Source organism: Molossus molossus, unplaced genomic scaffold (assembly GCF_014108415.1).
Source record: "Molossus molossus isolate mMolMol1 unplaced genomic scaffold, mMolMol1.p scaffold_m16_p_14, whole genome shotgun sequence".
In the NCBI taxonomy this organism is placed as follows: Eukaryota; Metazoa; Chordata; class Mammalia; order Chiroptera; family Molossidae; genus Molossus; species Molossus molossus.
The window spans coordinates 71256294-71276637 of NW_023425349.1; the positions used below are offsets into that span (position 1 = coordinate 71256294).

The 20344-nt window shown below is 35.3% G+C and overlaps 1 protein-coding gene across 2 annotated transcripts in view; it reads right to left on the reverse strand.

Moving 5' to 3' along the window:
- Positions 1–20344, reverse strand: part of MLLT3 (MLLT3 super elongation complex subunit) — a 287402-nt gene that overhangs the window by 68558 nt on the left and 198500 nt on the right. For both annotated transcript variants that reach the window (XM_036260333.1, XM_036260334.1), the window contains exon 5: positions 911–1603. In XM_036260333.1, coding sequence (XP_036116226.1) covers positions 911–1603 — 693 coding nt within the window. The remainder of the gene's footprint in view (positions 1–910; positions 1604–20344) is intronic.

The window sequence follows — 20344 nt, forward strand, 5'->3', positions numbered from 1 at the left end:
CATTATTACTATGAGAAAACTGATAAGGAAAGTATAATTGTACTTTTAAATAAGTCTTAAATTCTAAAAAAGAAACAGAGGCTATCCAATGAAAATAATTAAATATTTGGTTTCAAAATACTGTTACCCGATTTTATAGGCACATATATATGTTAAAATTTATCAAATTATATATTCCTCAATTTTGCCTAGATAAAACTGTTTAAAAAATACTATCAGTCCAGCCGGTGTGGCTCAGTGGTTGAGCATGGACCCATGTACTACGAGGTCACCAGTTTGATTCCCAATCAGGGCACATGCCCAAGATGTGGGCCTGATCCCCAGTGGGGGGCATGCAGGAGACGACCAATAGATGTTCTCTCTCATAAATGTTTCTATCTCTCTCTCCTTCTCACTTCCCCTCTCTCTAAAATCAATAAAGGAAAAAAAAAAATACTATCACCAGCTTTCCATTTATGTAAACAAATTACTCATTCTATTGATAAAAAATATCAACATTATAGCTAACCCTGCTATTTTCTAAGTTTCTCTTTTAAATTTATTGTCCTTTGTGTTCAAGTTTTATTGCATTCCTCTTACTTTCCTAAATCAGCAATCACTGAAAAGCATAACAACAAAGCTCTAATGACCATTTAAGTTTTTCTGCTGCTATTCAAATGACCCTTTATTACACTATACAATATATCTTTCCTTTAACAACTTAAATTACAGTCTAAAAATCTGCAGATTTCTTAATGATTTCACTTCCTTCTTTTCATTAGTTAAAAAAATTCATTTTTTCTAGACACTTCCACACTACCATGTCATGGTTCAACTGCCATATTCTTCCCTCATTCTTTATCTTGAAGATATTTGAAATAAAATTTGAAAACTCAGAAGAGAAAGGAGAGAAGCCAACAAGACTACTCACATCAGATTTAGAAGACATATTCTCCTCTGCATCGGAATCATTGGGATCCACGATATCATCAAACGGCGGTAAAGTTGATTTCTTCTTCTCTGACGTCTCACTTTCAATTTTGACCTTTCCCATCTTGACATGAGATTTGTCTTTTATCTGTTTTTTGTCAGCAGAACAAGTGAGTATCAGCGGTGGTGCACTAGAAAAACTTTTAAATAAAGCCTCCGAGCTACTCTTTTTCCTTTTCTTGGCTGAGAGTTCTTCAGAGTCTGAAATGGGGGGCCTTTTACTAGGGGCCTTCTTATCTTGCTGTCCACTGGTGATAGTGAGTAAGTTACTGTCTGGTTTTGGCTCTTTTGACATGGGTTTCGGTTCCTTGAAGGCCATCTTAGGAACTATTTTTTCTTCTTTCAGTGGTTTATTTTCTTTGGGTTTCTTAGAGGATTCTTTGGAAGATTTGTTGTGATCCCTGGAAGGTTCTTTGAAGGCACTTTTATGTTCTCTGGAGTCTTTAGAAGGTTTTTCCTTGTGCTCCTTCATTAATTTGTGAGGCTTTGAAAAACTGGTGCTGCTGCTGCTGCTACTACTGCTGCTGCTGCTGCTGCTGCTGCTGCTACTGCTGCTGCTACTGCTGCTACTACTGCTGCTGCTGCTACAGCTGCTGCTGCTGCTGCTGCTGGTATGAATGCTCCTGTTAGGGTCCTGCAAAAAGGGGAGAAGAAATCAACTCAAAGCCGAATGGCAACAAAGAGTCAAAAACCACCTTCCTTGCATTCCATCTGCACAAAGTGATCCCTCTTTGATTGCTCTCAAAGTAATTTCAGTGGAAACCAACCACCACAGTATGACAGGTGGAAACAGGGTGTGCAAGAAACATGGTGAATGAGGGCTACTACAGATCAAGGACTTTAATGAAGCAAGCTGTTTTCTTAATCAGGAGAAGCATGGTGTTCTAAACATTTCAATTCAACAAACATTCACTCAATGCCTGTTTTGGAAGATACAAAGATGGATAACACATGGCCCTGCTTTTTAAAATACATTTTTATTTTTTAATTACAGTTGATGTACAACACTATATTATTATTTTTTTATTTTTATTTTTTAATCTTCACCCGAGGATATTTTTCCATTTTTTGTACAGATAGAGTGGGAGGGAGAGAGAGGAAGGGAGAGAGGGAGAGAAACATCGACGTGAAGGGACACATCGAGTGGCTGCCACCCGCACGACCAACCAGGGCCGGGGACAAACTGCAACCGAAGTACGTGCCCTTAGCGGGAACCGAACCCGGGTCTCTCCGGACCGCAGGCCGACGCTCTAACCTCTGAGCCAAACTGGCCAGGGCTACAACACTATATTAGTTTCAGGTGCAAAACCCAGTGATTAGACATTTATATAACTTAACAAAGCAACTACCCTGATAAATCTAGGACCCATCTGACACCATAATAGTTATGAAAAGACTAGTGACTATATTTCCTATGCTGTACATCCCCATGACTATTCAGTAACAACTGATTTATACTTCTTAATCCCTTCACCTTTTTCTCCCTTCTCCCAATAACCCTCCCCTCTGGCAATCATCAAAATGATCTCTATCTCTGAGTCTGTTTCTGATCTCTGTGTTCATTTGTTTTGTTTTTCAGATTCCACATATAAGTGAAATCATATGGCATTTGTCTTTCTCTGCCTGACTTATTTCACTTAGCACAATACCCTCCAGGCCCATGTATGTTGTTGTAGATGACAAGATTTCCACCTGCCCAACTCTTAATAACTGTGACATCTGTATGATTCATAGTTTCTGTAAGAGCCACCTAGACAGTGCTATGACAACAAAAAGCAGGGATAAGTAATGCTGTTGGTGGTACTGGGAAAAGAACTCAGCAGTTTATAGAGAATTAACACCTGAATTAAGTCCTATAGGATAAGCAGTCAATACTAGAAAGAGAAGAATAAAAAAGTACTTGGGCCAAAGACTAGAATGAATGAAAACAACAAGGGATCAAAATACAGCCCTGGCCGGTTTGACTCATTGGTTAAGAGTCTTGGCCCTTGGACCAATGAGTCACGGGTTTGATTCCAGTCAAGGGCACGTACCTTGGTTGTGGTTCATCCCTGGCCCTGGTTGGGTCATGTGGGAGGCAACCAATCGATGTGGCTCTATCACGTTGATGTTTCTCTCTGTCTCTCTCTCTCTCCCTCCCTCCCACTCTATCTGATAATAGAAAAATATCCTTGGATGAGGAATAAAAAAACAACACAAAACAGATTATATTTGGGGAGCATCCAGCTTTGAGAAAGAGGTAGAAAAAATAGCCCAGCATCATATAATGAAGTCAGATAATATTAAATTTTAAATGGCTTTTTAATATAAAGAATCACAACACTCCTCCCAAATAAAATTATTCTCAATTTTAGATAAAAATCAATTATTTTTTGTTCTCCAAACTATAGCACTTAAGCAATATGTCTCCCATCCACTGCAGAGAAAAAAAAGAAAACTAACAGAACAAAGATTTCTCCTAACAGTATCAAAGGGAATGAAAAGTCTTTATCAATTACTGTTGTGTGATAATAAAGAAAAAGTTAATTGCTGTCTATTTTGTTTTAAATGTGTTACCAATTTTTTCACTCATATAAATACCTCAGATTATACAACCTTTCTATCTAGGCACAAAATCCAAGTCCATACTATAATATTTATGAACCTCTATCATTAATAGTAAGAATAAGAAACAGAAGTAAACCTTGGTTGTGCAAAAATCCATAGCAATACTAAGAGAAGAGCTCTTTCTTGCTTACTTCCACCTCCTAATGGAACCAAAGACAACTAAATGTCCAATTTTTAAATGGAATTTACATTTCCAGGCTTGCTTATTATGTTTCACCTCTAACTCTCCCACATAAGGTCAATAATATGTAAACCAACCCTCTCTTCCTTAAATATCTAGCATGACACAAAAAAAGATAGTAGGCAGGGACTAGGACTATGCTTTTCAGTAATATACACAATCTACTTATCAGGTCTATGCTGGGGGCGGGGAGCATGTAAATTGTTAAGTATTAGAAAGTAATACCCAAAACTAAAAATTATTGTTCTGTTAGTGGGATAATATACTTTTTCTTTTTATAATTTTTTGTCTTAACAACAAACTGACACATACCAATTATTCCATTTTTTTTTCTCAAGTGAGCATGGGTTTCAAAATTCTAAAATGGTTGTAGTTAAAAAGCAAAGACATATTTTCATGCATCAAACTAGATAATTCCTTATAAAACATTTAATCTGAATTTTGTTTTTTATCCTCACTCGAGGACTTTTTTTTTTTTTTTTGCATTTATCTTCAGATACAGTGGGAGGGAGAGTGGGAGGAAGAGAGAGAGAGAAACATCGATGTGAGAGAGACACATCGACTGGTTGCCACCCACACAACCCCAACCGGGGCCGGGGACAAACTGCAACCTAGGTATGTGCCCTTAGCGGGAACCAAACCCAGGTCTCTCTGGTCCATGGACCGACACTATAACCGCTCAGGCAAACCAGCCAGGGCTAATCTAAGTTTTAAAAGCAGAATGCTAAAGATAGTATTCATATTACTGAAATTACATTATTTTATAAATTCTATTACAAGACATTTCCTGGCATGTTAAGCAATACTATGAATAATTAAAATAAACTATAATGGACAAACTAAATAAGAAACAACATTTTGAAATCTAATATCCTTGAGTTTGTTGTTTTGTTGTTGTTGTTAATTGGTTTGCTGACTCACTGAATTTTGGCAATTTACATTCAGTATTCTAATTATGGTTTCAAATACCTAAGCATTGCTGTTTGATATTGAGCCTTATGGTGTATTTATATATATTATTATAAATGTAACATAAAAATACATAAATTTTAACCTACCAACATATATTCTAAAGTTAAACATTAAAAAATAGTAACATTTCAGCACCAACAAAAATAAAAGGACTTCTATAGGGGTTCTTTCATGATTTATTTCTAAAATTCTTTCATACAAAGTGGAATTCTTAACACAAAGTACACAATGGTGTGTGACACAGGTTCTTGTGTCATAGAAAGTTCAAGTTCTCTACTTAATTATATACATGTGATGTTAAGTACAAAACTCAGGAAATTTTACAACTTTTTACTCCCCATGTTGGCCTATATTTTTAATGTCTACCATCACCTTTTCACTCACCCAAAAAACGTTGGTACAAGCAAGTGACCCAACCATTCTTGTTCCTTCCACTTGACCAAAAAGCTTCTTTAAGCTAGAACAACTCAGAGCTAAGAAAGGAAACATATTCAGTAACAACACCCCAGAAAAATAAAAATTTAGAAAATAACAAAAAGATGAGAGAATGGTTTCTGTTTCATAAGGTTACATTTTCTGTAATCAATGGCAAAGTACAAATGTATGTCACCTGACTCCATATTCGTACATCTAATAAATGCAAAACAAAGGCTTACATACAAAGTCAGGAATTAAATTGTTACTGAAGTAGAATAAAACCTTTCACTGAATCTCCATCTATCCCTTATATAAGATAGAGGATCAAGTCACTGCTTTTAAATTTCTTTACTGAACTATTAATCTCAACATTAAGTGCCACTCAGCAGTACAGACTAATTACAATGCAATGTGAAGTTTACACATGTTGTATAATTCAAATTCTCTTTGCCTGAGGCTGATTAAGACAAACTGAATATCAATAGTAAGGAGAACATATGTACATAATTCAAATCTCAAATATTTAAGGTAAATGACTGTTTAAATATAAATATACATGTATTTGTAGTAACTTTACAACCTGTGAATATAGGGTAAAGTATTTTTTTTTCATCTACTCAGATTCTACTGAATGCTTCTTTGTTTTAATTTTCTAGAACAGAATAGGCCTCTTTAATGTATAATCTCTTTTAATACTACTTGTCAGCAACCCCAGGCTTAAGAAAAGGTATAACTATTGGTCAGAATAAGGTTTTCTGACTATATCTGATTTTCAGTTTCCATGTTATCACCAGGTCTTCTTCCTAGTACCACTGATAACTCAAAGATTATTCTCTAGCCCTGGCCAGTTTGGCTCAGCGGTTAGAGTGTCAGCCTGCGGTCCGGAGAGACCCGGGTTCGGTTCCCGCTAAGGGCACGTACTTCAGTTGCAGTTTGTCCCCGGCCCTGGTCGGTCGTGTGGGTGGCAGCCACTCGATGTGTCCCTTCACATCGATGTTTCTCTCTCTCTCTCCCTTCCTCTCTCTCCCTCCCTCCCTTCCTCTCTCTCCCTCCCACTTTATCTGTACAAAAAATGGAAAAATATCCTCAGGTGAGGATAAAAAAAAAAAGATTATTCTCTAACTCCTGTTTCTTCCTCTACCTAATTCTCTTAATTTTGGCCTTTGTCCTACTTTAATTGGCTTCTGCATTGTATAAGATTTTCAGTTCATTCAGATCTTACTCAGTGAAATTTGCATATGGACAAATAAATTCTCCCAGAAGAAGTTTATTTATCCCAAATCAATCAATTCTCCTAAAAGAGTTTATTTGTCCAAGGTACATCTTAAAAGGACACTTCCTAGAATTTATAGTGTAGTCCAAGAGGTTATGAATATAAAAAGATTGGGAAAACCATGATAGTCAAAGACTGGCTTTCAAAATAGAAATCTCTTCTGTAATGTCATTAAACACTTGACAAATGGCACAGAAGGATAAAATACCATCTGAGGCTCTGAATAAAGTATAAACATTCAGCATTCCGGAGAAAACAATGAACCTTGAATTTGACTTACCTTCCCCCATTTTGATCCCAAATCTAATCCATTTATTTCTCTTGAACAAGTCAGTTCTGGGGACCAATTGGGAGTGAGTAGGGCCTGAAGAATGTGGCCATGGAATTATAGTCATCTTCAGAGAGGACTGGTGCAGGATTGCACTGTTCTGGGCTCTAAGCAATACCCAGAAGTGTTCTGCATGTAGATAACTCCACTACCATGGCCAGCCTCCCTGGCCCCAAAGATGTTCAGGAGGCACTCAGTAGAAGGGTGCCTCCTGACTTCGACTCTTCGACTCCCAAGGCTGGGGAGTGAAAGAAAATCAGAAGGAAGGCACAGAGTCCTCCACGCCATAACAAACACAACACACCTTTGATATAGAACAGGCTGAGATGCCTGTGTCTTTCATCATTTACAGGATACAACAACCTAAGTTCTCCTAACAGCTCATCCTGAACCCCAATGCACATATACCTACATATACAATATGCACATATACATAACACACCTAAAGGTGGGAGAGTGTAGGAGAGAGCAGACCTAACAGGTCTTCTGAAGGACACAGATGAAATATCATAGTCAAAAATAGTATGTCTACTTAAGAAAAGTCAACTAGAGAACAAAAATAATTCATAACAGATTACAAAATAAATTAAAATTTAAAAAGTTAAATCCTCAAGCTGAATAATTCAGCAGATACATTAAAGGAGAAGACAGACTCTAACTGGTGGCATAAAGGATCAACTGGAAGAAATCTCAAAGCATAAAGTAAAAATACAAAGATATGAAAATCATAATAGAAAAAGAAAGCAGACTTAAAGAACAGATTGAGGCAATCTAACATGCCAACCACAGAAAGAGTTTCAAAAGACTCTATAGAAAGAGAAAAAGGGAAAAATAGAAGAGAAACCATAATTAAAGTAACATAGAAAAAATGTCCACGAACTAATGAAAAGACTGAACTGTGACCTCACAGGGCTAAGATTCAGGCAGGACTAATGAGAGAAAAGACATGCAAAAAATATTTGCTAAAATTCCTAAACTTTAAGGATAAAAAGAAAATCTTACAAGTTACCAGAAAGAATCAAATTAACATCGAACTTCTCATTTGTGATACTGGAATAAAAATAAAGGTAGCATCTAGACTGCTGTGAGAAAAAGCAATACAACCCAGATATCCTACATACATATTAAGTGTGAAAGTAGTATTTGCCAAAATTTAAGGATTCAAAGAGCACATTGCCCACTGCCCCATTTAAGGAAAGGGCTTGAGAAGGGATTTTAACCAAACAATAAATGAATCAGAAAAGACTTTGATGTGTGGGAAGATGAATAGAAGATAAGACAGGGGTGTGATATACCTTGCCCTCTATGCAGAATTAAATCTTACTGGATAATAAACTATATGAAGTATGTAATATAAGTGGCTCAATATGTATTCCAGACACAGAAAAGTCTAATAAAAATCTGGACCTAAAAAACTGAATTATCAGATGGGCATGACATTTATTGGGATGATCACTTAGTAAGTTACCTACTATCTAATCACTGGGGAGTACTCCTGAAACTAATATAGTATTGTATGTCAATTGTAATTTAAAAATAAATACAGCCCTGGTAAGGTAGCTCAGTTGGTTAGAGAATCATCCTGATAAGCCAAGGTTGCAGTTTGATCTCCAGTCAGGAAACATAAGAATTAACCAATGAATGCATAAATAAGTGAAACTACAAATCTCTCTTTCTCCCTCTCAAAATCATCAATAAATAAACTAAAAATAAAAAATGATTTGAAAAAAACTGAATTATCTCCATAGAAATTTAGGAATGTTAGAGAAGATTAATGAGTGTCAAGGTGAGGAAAACTGTTGGAATCATTTTTCACGCTCAAGTAGGGGGAGATTAGATTTGAGCAATTGAAAGGGAAGGTGGACAATAATAAAATGGAAAACAAGGGGAAACTAGGAAGTGAAAATTGACTTAAAATATAAGTAAAATTCAAAAATTGAAATACAAATATAAATAATGAACAAGGTATACAGGGATAAAATAAAATATCACTCATTAGAATAAACAAGAAAGCTGAATTCCCCCACTAAAAGGTAGACTCAGACTGAGTTAAAAAGGCAAAGGTTCTATACAGATTGTAAGAAACACTTGAAATCAAATGACTGAAAAAAAGTTTGAAATAGGAGGATGAACCAAGAAAGATCAGCTAAGTGCCCCCAAAGGAAAGCACAGGTACTATCTTAATATCACACAATGTGAAAGTCAAGATTAAGAGGACCAAACAGCATAAAAAATTTAAAAGCTAAACTATATAATGCAAAAAGTATTGAAATGTAAAAACAAACTTGAAAAATGTTTCACTGAAATGAGAAATCAACATATCTTTGTCAAAAATGGACAGATCTAATAAAGTGAAATGAGCACAGACGTGATGAAATTAAAACAATCCACGAACTTGACTTAATAATTTATAGGACTTTCTATCCCTTGAATAAAACTTACAATATTTTATGTGCCCACAGAACAATGAAAAAAAATTCAATCATAAAATAAACTTTAAAACTCTTTTCAAAATGTTTGAGTAGATTATATAGTTGAACATATTCTAACAAGGACAAAGAAATCAGTCCTAAGGAAACAATGAAAAGAGTAGTTGAACTTTTAAAAAAATCTAGGAGCACAGCAGAACATATATTCAAGGGAAAATACACAGCCTTTATTGCATTCATTTCCAAAAGGAGACGAGAAGGATCTGGGGGAGGAAACATACACTTAGTACTCACTCTGAGAAACTAGAAATAGATCCACAAATATGGAAACAATAAAATATCAAATATAATAGAGAAAGTAAAACAAGTAAATTTCACCAACACATATGCTTTAAAATAAGGGTCTTAACTGTATATTTAGGGTTCAAATTCTAAGGTGGGATTTATCAAATTAATTCTGATTTAAAGGAGACATATAGTCTATTTTTTAAAATCAACTAAAAGAGGTGAGGTTTCTTGAATTTACAATCATGATCTACCATAAAAAGAATAAAATTAATGAGGGCCTAACAATTTATAAATATTTCAAAACAGGTAGGTAAATACCAAAAGAAATTGCCAAATACTTCAAAAATGGTTGAGGTCGAGAGAGAGAAAGAGAGAGAGAGAGAGAGAGAGAGTGTGTGTGTGTGTGAGAGAGAGAGAGAGAGAGAGAGAGGGAGAGGGAGATGGGGAAAAGGGGTAGAGTAGAACAGACTACCGATGATTTATTTTTTTATTTTTTATCCTCACCCAAGGACATTTTTCCATTTTTTGTACAGAGTGGGAGGGAGAGAGAGGAAGAGAGAGAGAGAGAAACATCAATGTGAAAGGGACACATCGAGTGGCTGCCACCCGCACGACCAACCAGGGCTGGGGACAAACTGCAACCGAGGTTATGTGCCCTTAGTGGGAACCGAACCGCTGAACCAAACCGGACAGAGCTACCGATGATTTTTATGAGCTTTTTAGCAACATTTGACTTTATACTATAAATGTTTTATTTAAAATTAATATTATATGGCACTAAGACTGTGAAGCAGAAATCAATTGGTAGGACTAATAAAAAACATGAACCAAATTTATTTAAACACCAAGGCCAACTAGAGACCCAAAACTTAACATTTATTAGCCAATGGGTAAGAAACTAAAAGAACATTACACAAGGGGAAGAGAAATGGCACTTGGGAATAGCAATGGGGGTCTTTCATTCAATAATAATCTAAATGGCCTGTGCCTAAAAATAAAACAAAAAACACAAACTATACACACACAAGAAGAAAAGTATTTTGTTACATGACTCAATGCTTTGAAGGGTATTCTTTGTTTGAATTTTTAAATAATGTAGTGCCATTTTTTAAACCCAACCAGCTCAGGAACAAATAAATAAATGAAGCAATTTCTAGGCCTGATTAGGAAGGGCAGCCCACAATGTTAAGGAATTGAAGAATATTATCTTCAGATTCCTTCAATTGCCTGGATCTGTAGAAAAGACAGCCAATGCAGATATAAGTACACCTACAGAAACACAGGTATGTCTGCATTGTGCACAGTGACAACAGACGCAGCAATCATCCTATCAGTTAAGGATGAACCAATGAGTAACATGAAAGAGAATAAAAAAAACTAAGATGTGAATCTTTAAAGGACAGAATGTAGACAATAACAACAGATTCCCCTCTGCCATACCTGGCTGGAGTTCTGACAATTCTTTAAAATAAATTGACCTTAATAATATGTACAAAGAATAGTTACACCTGAGAACTGAGAAGCAAAGGAGACTCACTTGAGGACTTTCAAGAGGAAGTCAATATAAACAACTGTTCATTTTAGGAAGATCATCTGGGAGCAGTGTCGTAGGAGGTGGAATGGTAGAGGGTGAGAAAAGTAAGGCACTTAGAGGACTACTGCACCGTGGGGTGGTGGTAGTGGTGGCAGTGGTAACACCTTACTGAGCGCACACTAGCCCAGTCTCTGATGTTGGAGTTTTATAACAATTAACTCAACAATCTTGGCAGTATCTATTAGCCGCATTTCACAATGAGGAGGCTAATTCACACAAACCAATGTAAACGAAGACACACGTTATTATTAGTGGTAGAACTGAGATTCAAGCCCAGGGTGTCTGGCCCTAATACCCATACTCTAAACCACTATATTTCTATCAGGTCATCAGTTGGTTTCAAAACTAACTGCCAATCTTGCCAACATAATCTGAGCTGGAAATGAAAGAGGATGAGTAGAAAGGGGAAGGGCTCAACAACTTTAGCAGACACCACTGAACATGCCTGCAAGTTGAGGCAGAACTACATAAAGGAAATTCTATTTAGTTCCAGTAGAAGGGGTATAACTTTTTGGTAGGTGGCAAATATTTTGCAATATATTTCCTGTATACATTTCAAGTGGCTTAAGTGATATTGGAAAATTAACCTTTCATGTAATGTCCCTGCAGAACACCTTATCTTCAGTTATTGTAAAGAATATCACAAAACTGTAAGATACTACTTTTCATCTCACAGATGCTTTCAAAACCCATGTAAATATCTGCCACATAATTTTTTTTTTAAATCTTTATTGTTGGATGTAAAATGTATTACAGATGTTCCACATTTTTCCCCCACTGACCCCCTCCGCTCCACTCCTGCCCCCCTCCCACCTTTTCCCACACTATTGTCTGTGTCCATTGGTTATGCATATAAATTCTTTGGTTTATTTCTTCCCACCCCCCAACCCCTTTCCCTTTGAGGTTTGTCAGTCTAGCAATGAATTTGTGCTTCTTAATCCCTTCACCTTTTTCACCCATTTCCCCAACCCCCCTCCCAACTGGCAACCAACAAACTGTTCTCTGTATCTATGAGAATGTTTCTGTTCTACCTGTTCATTTTGTTTGTAGATTCCATTGTTGATAGGTATGTATTCATTGCCATTTTGTTTGTTCATATATTTTATCTTTTTCTTCAAAAAGACCCTTCATCATTTCATGTAATAACGGTTTGGTGGTGATGAACTCCTTTAACTTTTTCTTGTCTGGGAAAGTTTTTATATGGCCATCGATTCTAAATGACAGCTTTGCAGGATCGAGTAATCTTGGTTGTAGGTTCTTGCTTTTCATCACTCTGGATATTTCTTGCCACTCCCTTCTGGCCTGCAAAGTTTCTCTTGAGAAATCAGCTGACAGCCTAATGGGAACTCCCTTGTAGGTAACTAGCTGCCTTTCTCTTGCTGCTTTTAAGATTCTCTCTTTGTCTTGAACCTTTTGCATTTTGATGATGATGTGTCTTGGTGAGGGCCTCTTGGGGTTCATCTTGTTTGGGACTCTCTGTGCTTCTGGACTTGTATGTCTGTTTCCTTCACCAAGTTAGGAAAGTTTTCTGCCATTATTGTTTCAAACAGGTTTTTTTTTTTTATCCTCACCTGAGGACATTTTTTCTATTTTTTGTTCAGGTAGAGTGGGAGGGGGAGAGAGGAAGAGAGAGAGAAACATCGATGTGAAAGGGACACATCGAGTGGCTGCCACCCGCACGACCAACCAGGGCCGGGGACAAACTTCAACCGAGGTACATGCCCTTAGCGGGAACCGAACCCGGGTCTCTCGGGACCGCAGGCCGATGCTCTAACCGCTGAGCCAAACCAGCCAGGGCTCAAACAGGTTTTTGATTTCTTGTTCTCTCTCTTCTTCTTCGGGCACCCCCAAGATGCAAATGTTGGCACGCTTGAAGTTGTCCCAGAGGCTCCTTACACTATCCTCATTTTCTTGGATTCTTTTTTCTTTTTGCTGTCCTGATTGGGCATTTTTGCTTCCTCATATTCCGAATCGATGGTTTGCTCCTTGGATTTATGTACTCTATTATTGAAGCTGTGTAAATTATTCTTTATTTCAGTTAATGACTCCTTCAATTCTAACTGTGTATCCATGATTTCTGACTGGTCCTTGTTTATGCTCTTGAGGCCCTCCCTAAGTTCACTGAGGTTCTAAGTTCATTGAGCATCCTTATAAGCAGTATTTTGAACTCAGTATTTTTTAGGTCGCTTATCTCCATTTCACTTAGTTCTTTTATTGGGGTTTTGTTCTGTTCTTTCATTTGGGACCTGTTTCTTTGTCTCCTCATTTTGGCTGCCTCCCTGTGTTTGTTTCAGTGTATTACTTAACGAGAGGTATGGAGCTAGCTGACACCAGATGCTGCTCGTTTGAAAGAATTTAGGAAAAACCTGAAGCAGGATCCAAGACAGGCCAATCCTATGGTTAAGCAAGTGGCAACAGCTTGGGTGGGCTTGAAAGTTGGGTGGGGTGGGGTGGGGTGGGGTGGGGTGGGGTGGGGCCTCAGGGCGGGGCTACCAGTGTGAGCCAGGTTGCTGGAGTCCCAGATATGGAGACTGTCTGCCGCCCCAGGGAAGGGCTCACCAAAGGAACAAAGGCCTCTTACAGCACGTTTGTCCCGGAGAAAGGCCCCTCTCCAGCCCTTGCTCCAGTGCCAAACAGCTCAGTTCTTCCCTGTATGTCTGGTGCCCCTCGAGCTGCCTCCCCTCCAAGCTTAGAGGGAGCAAGTCCGATAAGTCTGTGCGCGGGCCCTTTAAGGAGCTGCCTGGGGCTCCAGCCAGGTCAGCTTCCCTGAGCCTCAGTTCCCGCTGGTTTTCCAGCCAGAAGTGATGGGGATTCTCTTCCTGGCACTGGAACCCTGAGCGGGGCACCTGGTGTGGGACGGGGACCCCTCAGTCCTCAGGAAGGACCTTCCCAGCCGAGGTGTCTTCCTGATTTTTATCCGCCACACGTGGGTGTGGGACCAGCCCGTAGCGCCTCCGCCCCTCCTACCAGTCTGGATGTGGCTGCTGCTTTAATTTCGTAGTTGTAGGACTTCCATTCAGCTTGATTTCAGGCGGTTTTGAATGATGGTTGTTCTGTAGTTTAGTTGTAACTTTGATGTGGTTGTGGGGGGACACGATACCGCGTTTACCTACGCCGCCATCTTGACCAGAAGTCAGTCCCACACTACATAATTTTAAATGATGAAAATTTTTAGTGCTCAAATAAAACAAATGATCACCTCCAAAAATGGTGATGTGGGGGAGGTCACTGTTAAGAAAACTAGAGGATCCTCCCAGGGCCTCCATGGGAGATGTTCAGGAAGAGGGAATTTGAGAAATTTAGCACAAAACTAAAGAGACAGTAAAGAAAAACAAAATTTTAAAGATACAAAATAAATGGGTTTAAAAAAAGGAAAATATGATAACAATACACACATCTTAGCTGTGAATAAACATTTTAACTAGTCATAACCATAAAAAATGTTTACGAATGTTCAACTTTTAGAAATTAGCCTACTCAGCTCAATTACTTGCTAAGTGACTTAAATGTCCTTGATGGGCTGGTTGGTTTGGCTCAGTGGTTAGAGCGTTGGCCTGCAGACCAGAGAGGCCAGGTTCGGTTCCCGCTAAGGGCACGTACCTCGGTTGCAGTTTGTCCCTGGCTCCGGTTGGGGTCGTGTGGGTGGCAACCAGCCGATGTGTCTCTCTCATATCACTGTTTCTCTCTCTCTCTCTTCCCCCTCTCCCTCCCACTCTATCTGAAGATAAATGCAAAAATGTCCTCGGGTGAGGATAAAACAAAAAAAAATTTCCTTGTCAGTAAAATAGACACCATATTACTTATAATATTATCAAGGTCAACTTGATAATTAAATAAGTCTAATATATGTAAAGTGCCTTTGTGTATATATGTATGCATTATAATACTATATATAATATATGTAATGTGCTTGGCACATAGAAGAAACTATGTGTAAGCATTTTCTATTACTACCACTAGTGTTACTGCTACTACAGACAAGCACATAAAATTTAAAATTTGTATTACATAACACAATGTTATCACTGTGACACTGCAGAGGTAAATGTTCGGATGACAAACAGAGAAGGTGGAAACAGAAATGGAGAAGGGAAAGTAACTCTAGAACACCCTGAGCTTACAACTTTGAGAATTAAGAGAAACTCTTTCTAGTTGGTAGAACAAGAATACAGTTCTACGTTCAACATCTAGAAAGTTATATTCAAGACAAGAATTAAAAGTGGTGTCATATTGGAAAGAAAAAAAGATGAAGCAAATGAGCTAGATTCTCATCTATCAATAGACATAGGCATATAGTTTGGAAACTTTTGCCAGTAACCCTAGAACTTACAAAAAATCAATCAATCAATAAACAGTTAAAGTGATTCATTCTAGGAAATGGGAAGGAGATTGGGAAAGAATACAGTATAGAGTTTTTAATTTTTGCTAAATATTATCCCTTGTTATTTAATTCTTTTAACCCATGTACATGCATTATTTTGATATAAAATAAATTCCTTCAACCTCCCAAGTGTATTTTATATTCTCCCTGCTTTCATTTTACCCATTTGCACTTCAGAGACTTCTGTGAAATAAATTTTGTGTAAGAAAAATAGAGAAATTATTAAACTAAATGACTGCTATGTTCCGCTATTTAAAAAATAATTTCAGTTTTCCTTCTGATATGATTTGAATGTTATATTTATTTATTTATTTCTTGCTCAAATTACAATCAAGCTTTATACTGCAGATTTAGTTTAGGATACTTAGATTACATTTTGAATTTTATTCATTGTACTTATACTATTACAAATGAATAAAATAAAACCCATAAATCACATTTTCAATTGAGAAAACAACTGAAAAAATTTCTTTCAGTTCTGAAGTGAACAGAGTAAGTAGCAGTTAAATTTTCATTACCATAACCTTCCATTCAAAAGCATTAAAAGTAAACCCAATAAATATTTTATTTAATATTAAAAATATATTGAAGAACTGCATTTGCATGTAAACATGAAATTTAACTACACAGTATCAATTGGCAAGAATATTCAATATTTTACAAAACAATATATTCCAAGTAGACCAAAATTTAAAACGTCTTCCTTTTACAAATGACTAGTTTCAGCTATGTTGTATGTACTATAAAACACTTTTGTTTCAGAACCCAATCGCATTTAAAATGCTCTTATTTATATACTATTCCCTGACATGCTATGGATTAAATTCTAAATTATAATTAAGTACTATTAACAGTAAGTTGTATTTAGAAGACTTTGCAGTTTCAAGCAAATTTCTGATTACTTTTGTAGTTGAAACTAGAAACTTGAAGTAATATCACTTCTCTTTCTAGGTTTATGTATATTTAGCTTTGTACAATTTCTGTTTTCTTAAATAAGCTTTAAAACACATTGGCCAGATCATTCTAGTCCTCTTGTTTAGTACTAGCTGACAATGGGGATTGAGAAGTAATAATTACAGAGAATAGCCAGTCTTCAATGTACACTACTAATTACAACACACTAGTTAAAAGTATAAGATGAAAAACAGTGTCTGACTCATAGAAATTCAATTTATCTATTATATAAATAACAGTAACAATAAAAAATAAAAATATCTAATCAGAGACTCAGAAAAATATAGAAAATAGATAATATTATGACTGAGAATTTTCCAAAATGATAAAAGTTATGAATCCACAGGAAGAATAAGTACAAATATATATATATATTTATATATATATATATATATATATACACACACACACACATATATATATATGTAAATTAAAAGGAATTTACTCCTAGACACACTGTACTAAAAATGAAGAACTCTAAGGAAAAAAAAATCATAAAAACCGTAAGAAACAAGGGAATACCTACTGAAAAAGAAGCACATAAATAAGTGGTATGCTACAGCCAGTTAATACAAGCTCACAAGAGCCAACTGTTAAATTTTTAAGAATTCCATGGGCCTGTTTTTAAACAAGGCTATTATTAAATGTTAAATTATATAAAACTATAAGTAGAAAAATATTAAAAGTAGAGGTAATAGATAAAATTCATCACTTCCTAATTATCTGTGCTCTAGGTAATTATTTATGTTTATTAATCAGGATGATGGAAATATTTCATAATTGTGTGCTACTGCACATCTCTTCCCAACTCCACAATAACTGACATAACATGAAGTATTTATTTATACAACAGAAAGAAAACTAAAAATCAAGAATGTTCCACCCTTCCAGATGTTCCACACACATCTATCAGCATAACCCTAAATCAGAATGACATCAAACTTCACAAAAATAAAAATATTTTCAAAAACGTTGAAAGTAAATGTCAACCTAGAATTGTATAACCTGCAAAACCACTTTTCATAATAGAGGCAACAGTCAAAACTTCTATAGGATAACAAAAATTAATAGGAGACTTTCACTGAAAGAACTTCCATAGGATTTCAGGAAGAAAGAAAAGGAATTCAAGAAGGAATTATAGTAATATAATTAAACTAAAAGTAAAAAAATAACTCTTTTAATTAAAAACAAAACAAAACACATATTTGGAACTGTAAAAATACACCTCTAAACAATTTGCAGGCAAAAGAAATTAGAACAGAAAATTTTAAGTTCACTATACTGAATAAAAGAAATATTACACATTAATTTGTGAAATGTAGTTAAAACAGTACTTAGAGAAAAAGTTTTATTCTTTAATGTTTACATTTGAAAAAATAACTGACAATTAGAAAATTTTAGAAAACAATAGCATAACAATCTCAAAAGATTTAAAGACTATTTTTAAACCTAATAAAAAATTTCAAAAAAAATCCCATGGGAAGAACAGATAAACAAGAGAAATACACCTGCAAATACAGTAGAGATTAAACAGATAAGAATGTTATACATATTTTTTTCCGAAGAAATTTGGAAGTAAATTTTTAGGCAAATACAGTTTCTTAAAACTGACAAAGAAATAAATAAAAATAAAGAATAAGCCTTTATTAAAGTCAAGTAGTTTAAAATCTTCCTACCAAAAAAATAATCAGTCCCACAGAGTTTTTACAAGAAAGTTCTAGTAAATGATCATTTCAGTCTCAAAGAAACTCTTCCAAAAGATGGAAAAAAGAAAACATTTTTCACTTTATGTAGCAAATATTATCAAAGTAAAAAATCTTGCCAAAGGGGGGAAAAACTAACAGAAAGAAAAACACAGACCAATTTAACTCAAAAATATGAATGCAAAATTTCTGAATAAAATATTATCACAATCTAATTATGAATAAGAAAAGAAAGAAAAACTAATAGAACAAGATCAAATTGGTTTTATTCCAAGAATTCAAGAGTAGTTTAGCACAACATTAACAGATTAAAGCAGAAAAGAAACATCTGCTCATCTCAAGAGATGCAAAAAAATTATCTGATAATTTATAAAAATCTATGTATGATTTTTAAAAGCCTCTTAACAACACAAGACTAAAAGATAAATTCCTTAACTTTATAAATGGTAGCTACTTGAATCCCAATCATTTTAAGTGGTGATTAAAATTATTCCCCTTAAAATCAGGAACTTTTATATTTAATATTTCACTGGTGGTCCTACTGACACAGTATCACGAAAGGCAGGGGGAAAAACATAGGAAAATTGAAAATAAGAAAAGTATATGAAAGGTAAAGGGATTAAGAAGTACATATTGGCAGTTACAAAATAGCCACAGGGATGTAAAGTACAACAAGGGGAATATAGTCAATAGTATTGTAATAACTATGTATGGTGTCAAGTAGGTACTAGATTTATTGGGAGAATCAATTCATAAATTATGTAAACATCTAACTACTATGCTGTACATCTGAAACAAATATTGAATGTCAACTGTAATATTAAAAATTTTTAAAGAAAGATATATGTCACTATTCATATATGATATGATTATCCTCGCAGAAAAATAACCTATACAGAAAAAATTACTAGAATTTAGTAAGACAGAATATCCATATGCAAAGATAAAGTTCATATCACACATCAGCAACAAAAACATTTAATGTCCTATTTACAAAAGCAATAAAAATATAAAGTACCTAGAATAAACAGAACATGAAAGTAGCTAGACCTTTATCAAAAATATTGTAATACCTAGACAAGTTTAAAGAAAGCCTACATAAACTGGTAGACTAGGTTCATGGATAAGAACACCTATTATCCAGATTCAATGTAATTTCAATCCAAATCCTAATAGAGTTTTTCAAAGCACTTAAACTAATTCTAAAATTTATATGAAGAAAAAAAATAGATGTAACAGAATTTGTCACACCATATAGCAGACAACATTATAAAACCAAAGCAATTACAACAACACTGTGGCACTGCTGCAGAGATCAACAAATTGACCAATGGAACAGAAATAAACCATATTCCCCCAACAAATTCATAAATATATGAAAGTCTGACCTTTGACAGGGTAAGCACTGTAGATCTCTGAGTAAAGCATAGACAACTCAATAAAATGTGCCGGGACTGATTTTCTATATAGGAAAAAATTTAAATTAGACTCTTACCTTATACCATACATAAAATGAATTCCAGATGTTTGAAAATATTTAAATGTTAGACAAAAGTTCTCATATGTGTTGAAAAAAATACAGGAGATTATATTGAACTTGCAATATTTAAGAACATATTAAATGGGACACAAAAAGAACTAACCATAAAATACCTGACCACATTAAAATTAAGAATATCTGTCTACCAGAAAAAAAAAAAAAAAAAAAAAAAAAAACCATAAAGAAAGTAAAAATACCACCAAATGGGCAAACTAGGAAAAGTTACCTGTGGTAAATATAACAAACCATAGAATCATATCTCTAAAATATAAAAAGACCCCCCTAACAAATAAATAGAAAAATAAGCAGAATACATGAAAAAACATTTCAAGAAGAAACAAGAATGTCCTTATTACTGAAATGCAAAATATGATAACAATAAGATAACAATTGTATGCCTGCTTACTGGCACAGATGAGCAAATTTGACTAGAAAAAGAGCAATGAGGTCTTTTTACTCATTGTTGATCTGGGACTCTACAATGTTACAGCTACTATATAAAATAATAAAGTGAAATATGTAAATGCCCTATGACTCAGCAATTCCATTTGTAGATATATACCCTAACACAGTATTTTTCTAAACATAGTCAGTGGACCAGAAATATCAGTATTACCTGGATGCTTATTAAAAGTTCAGATTTTCTTTTTTAAGAAGTATGTTTTTATTGATCATTTTTTTTTAGAGCGAGAAAGGGGGAGAGACAGA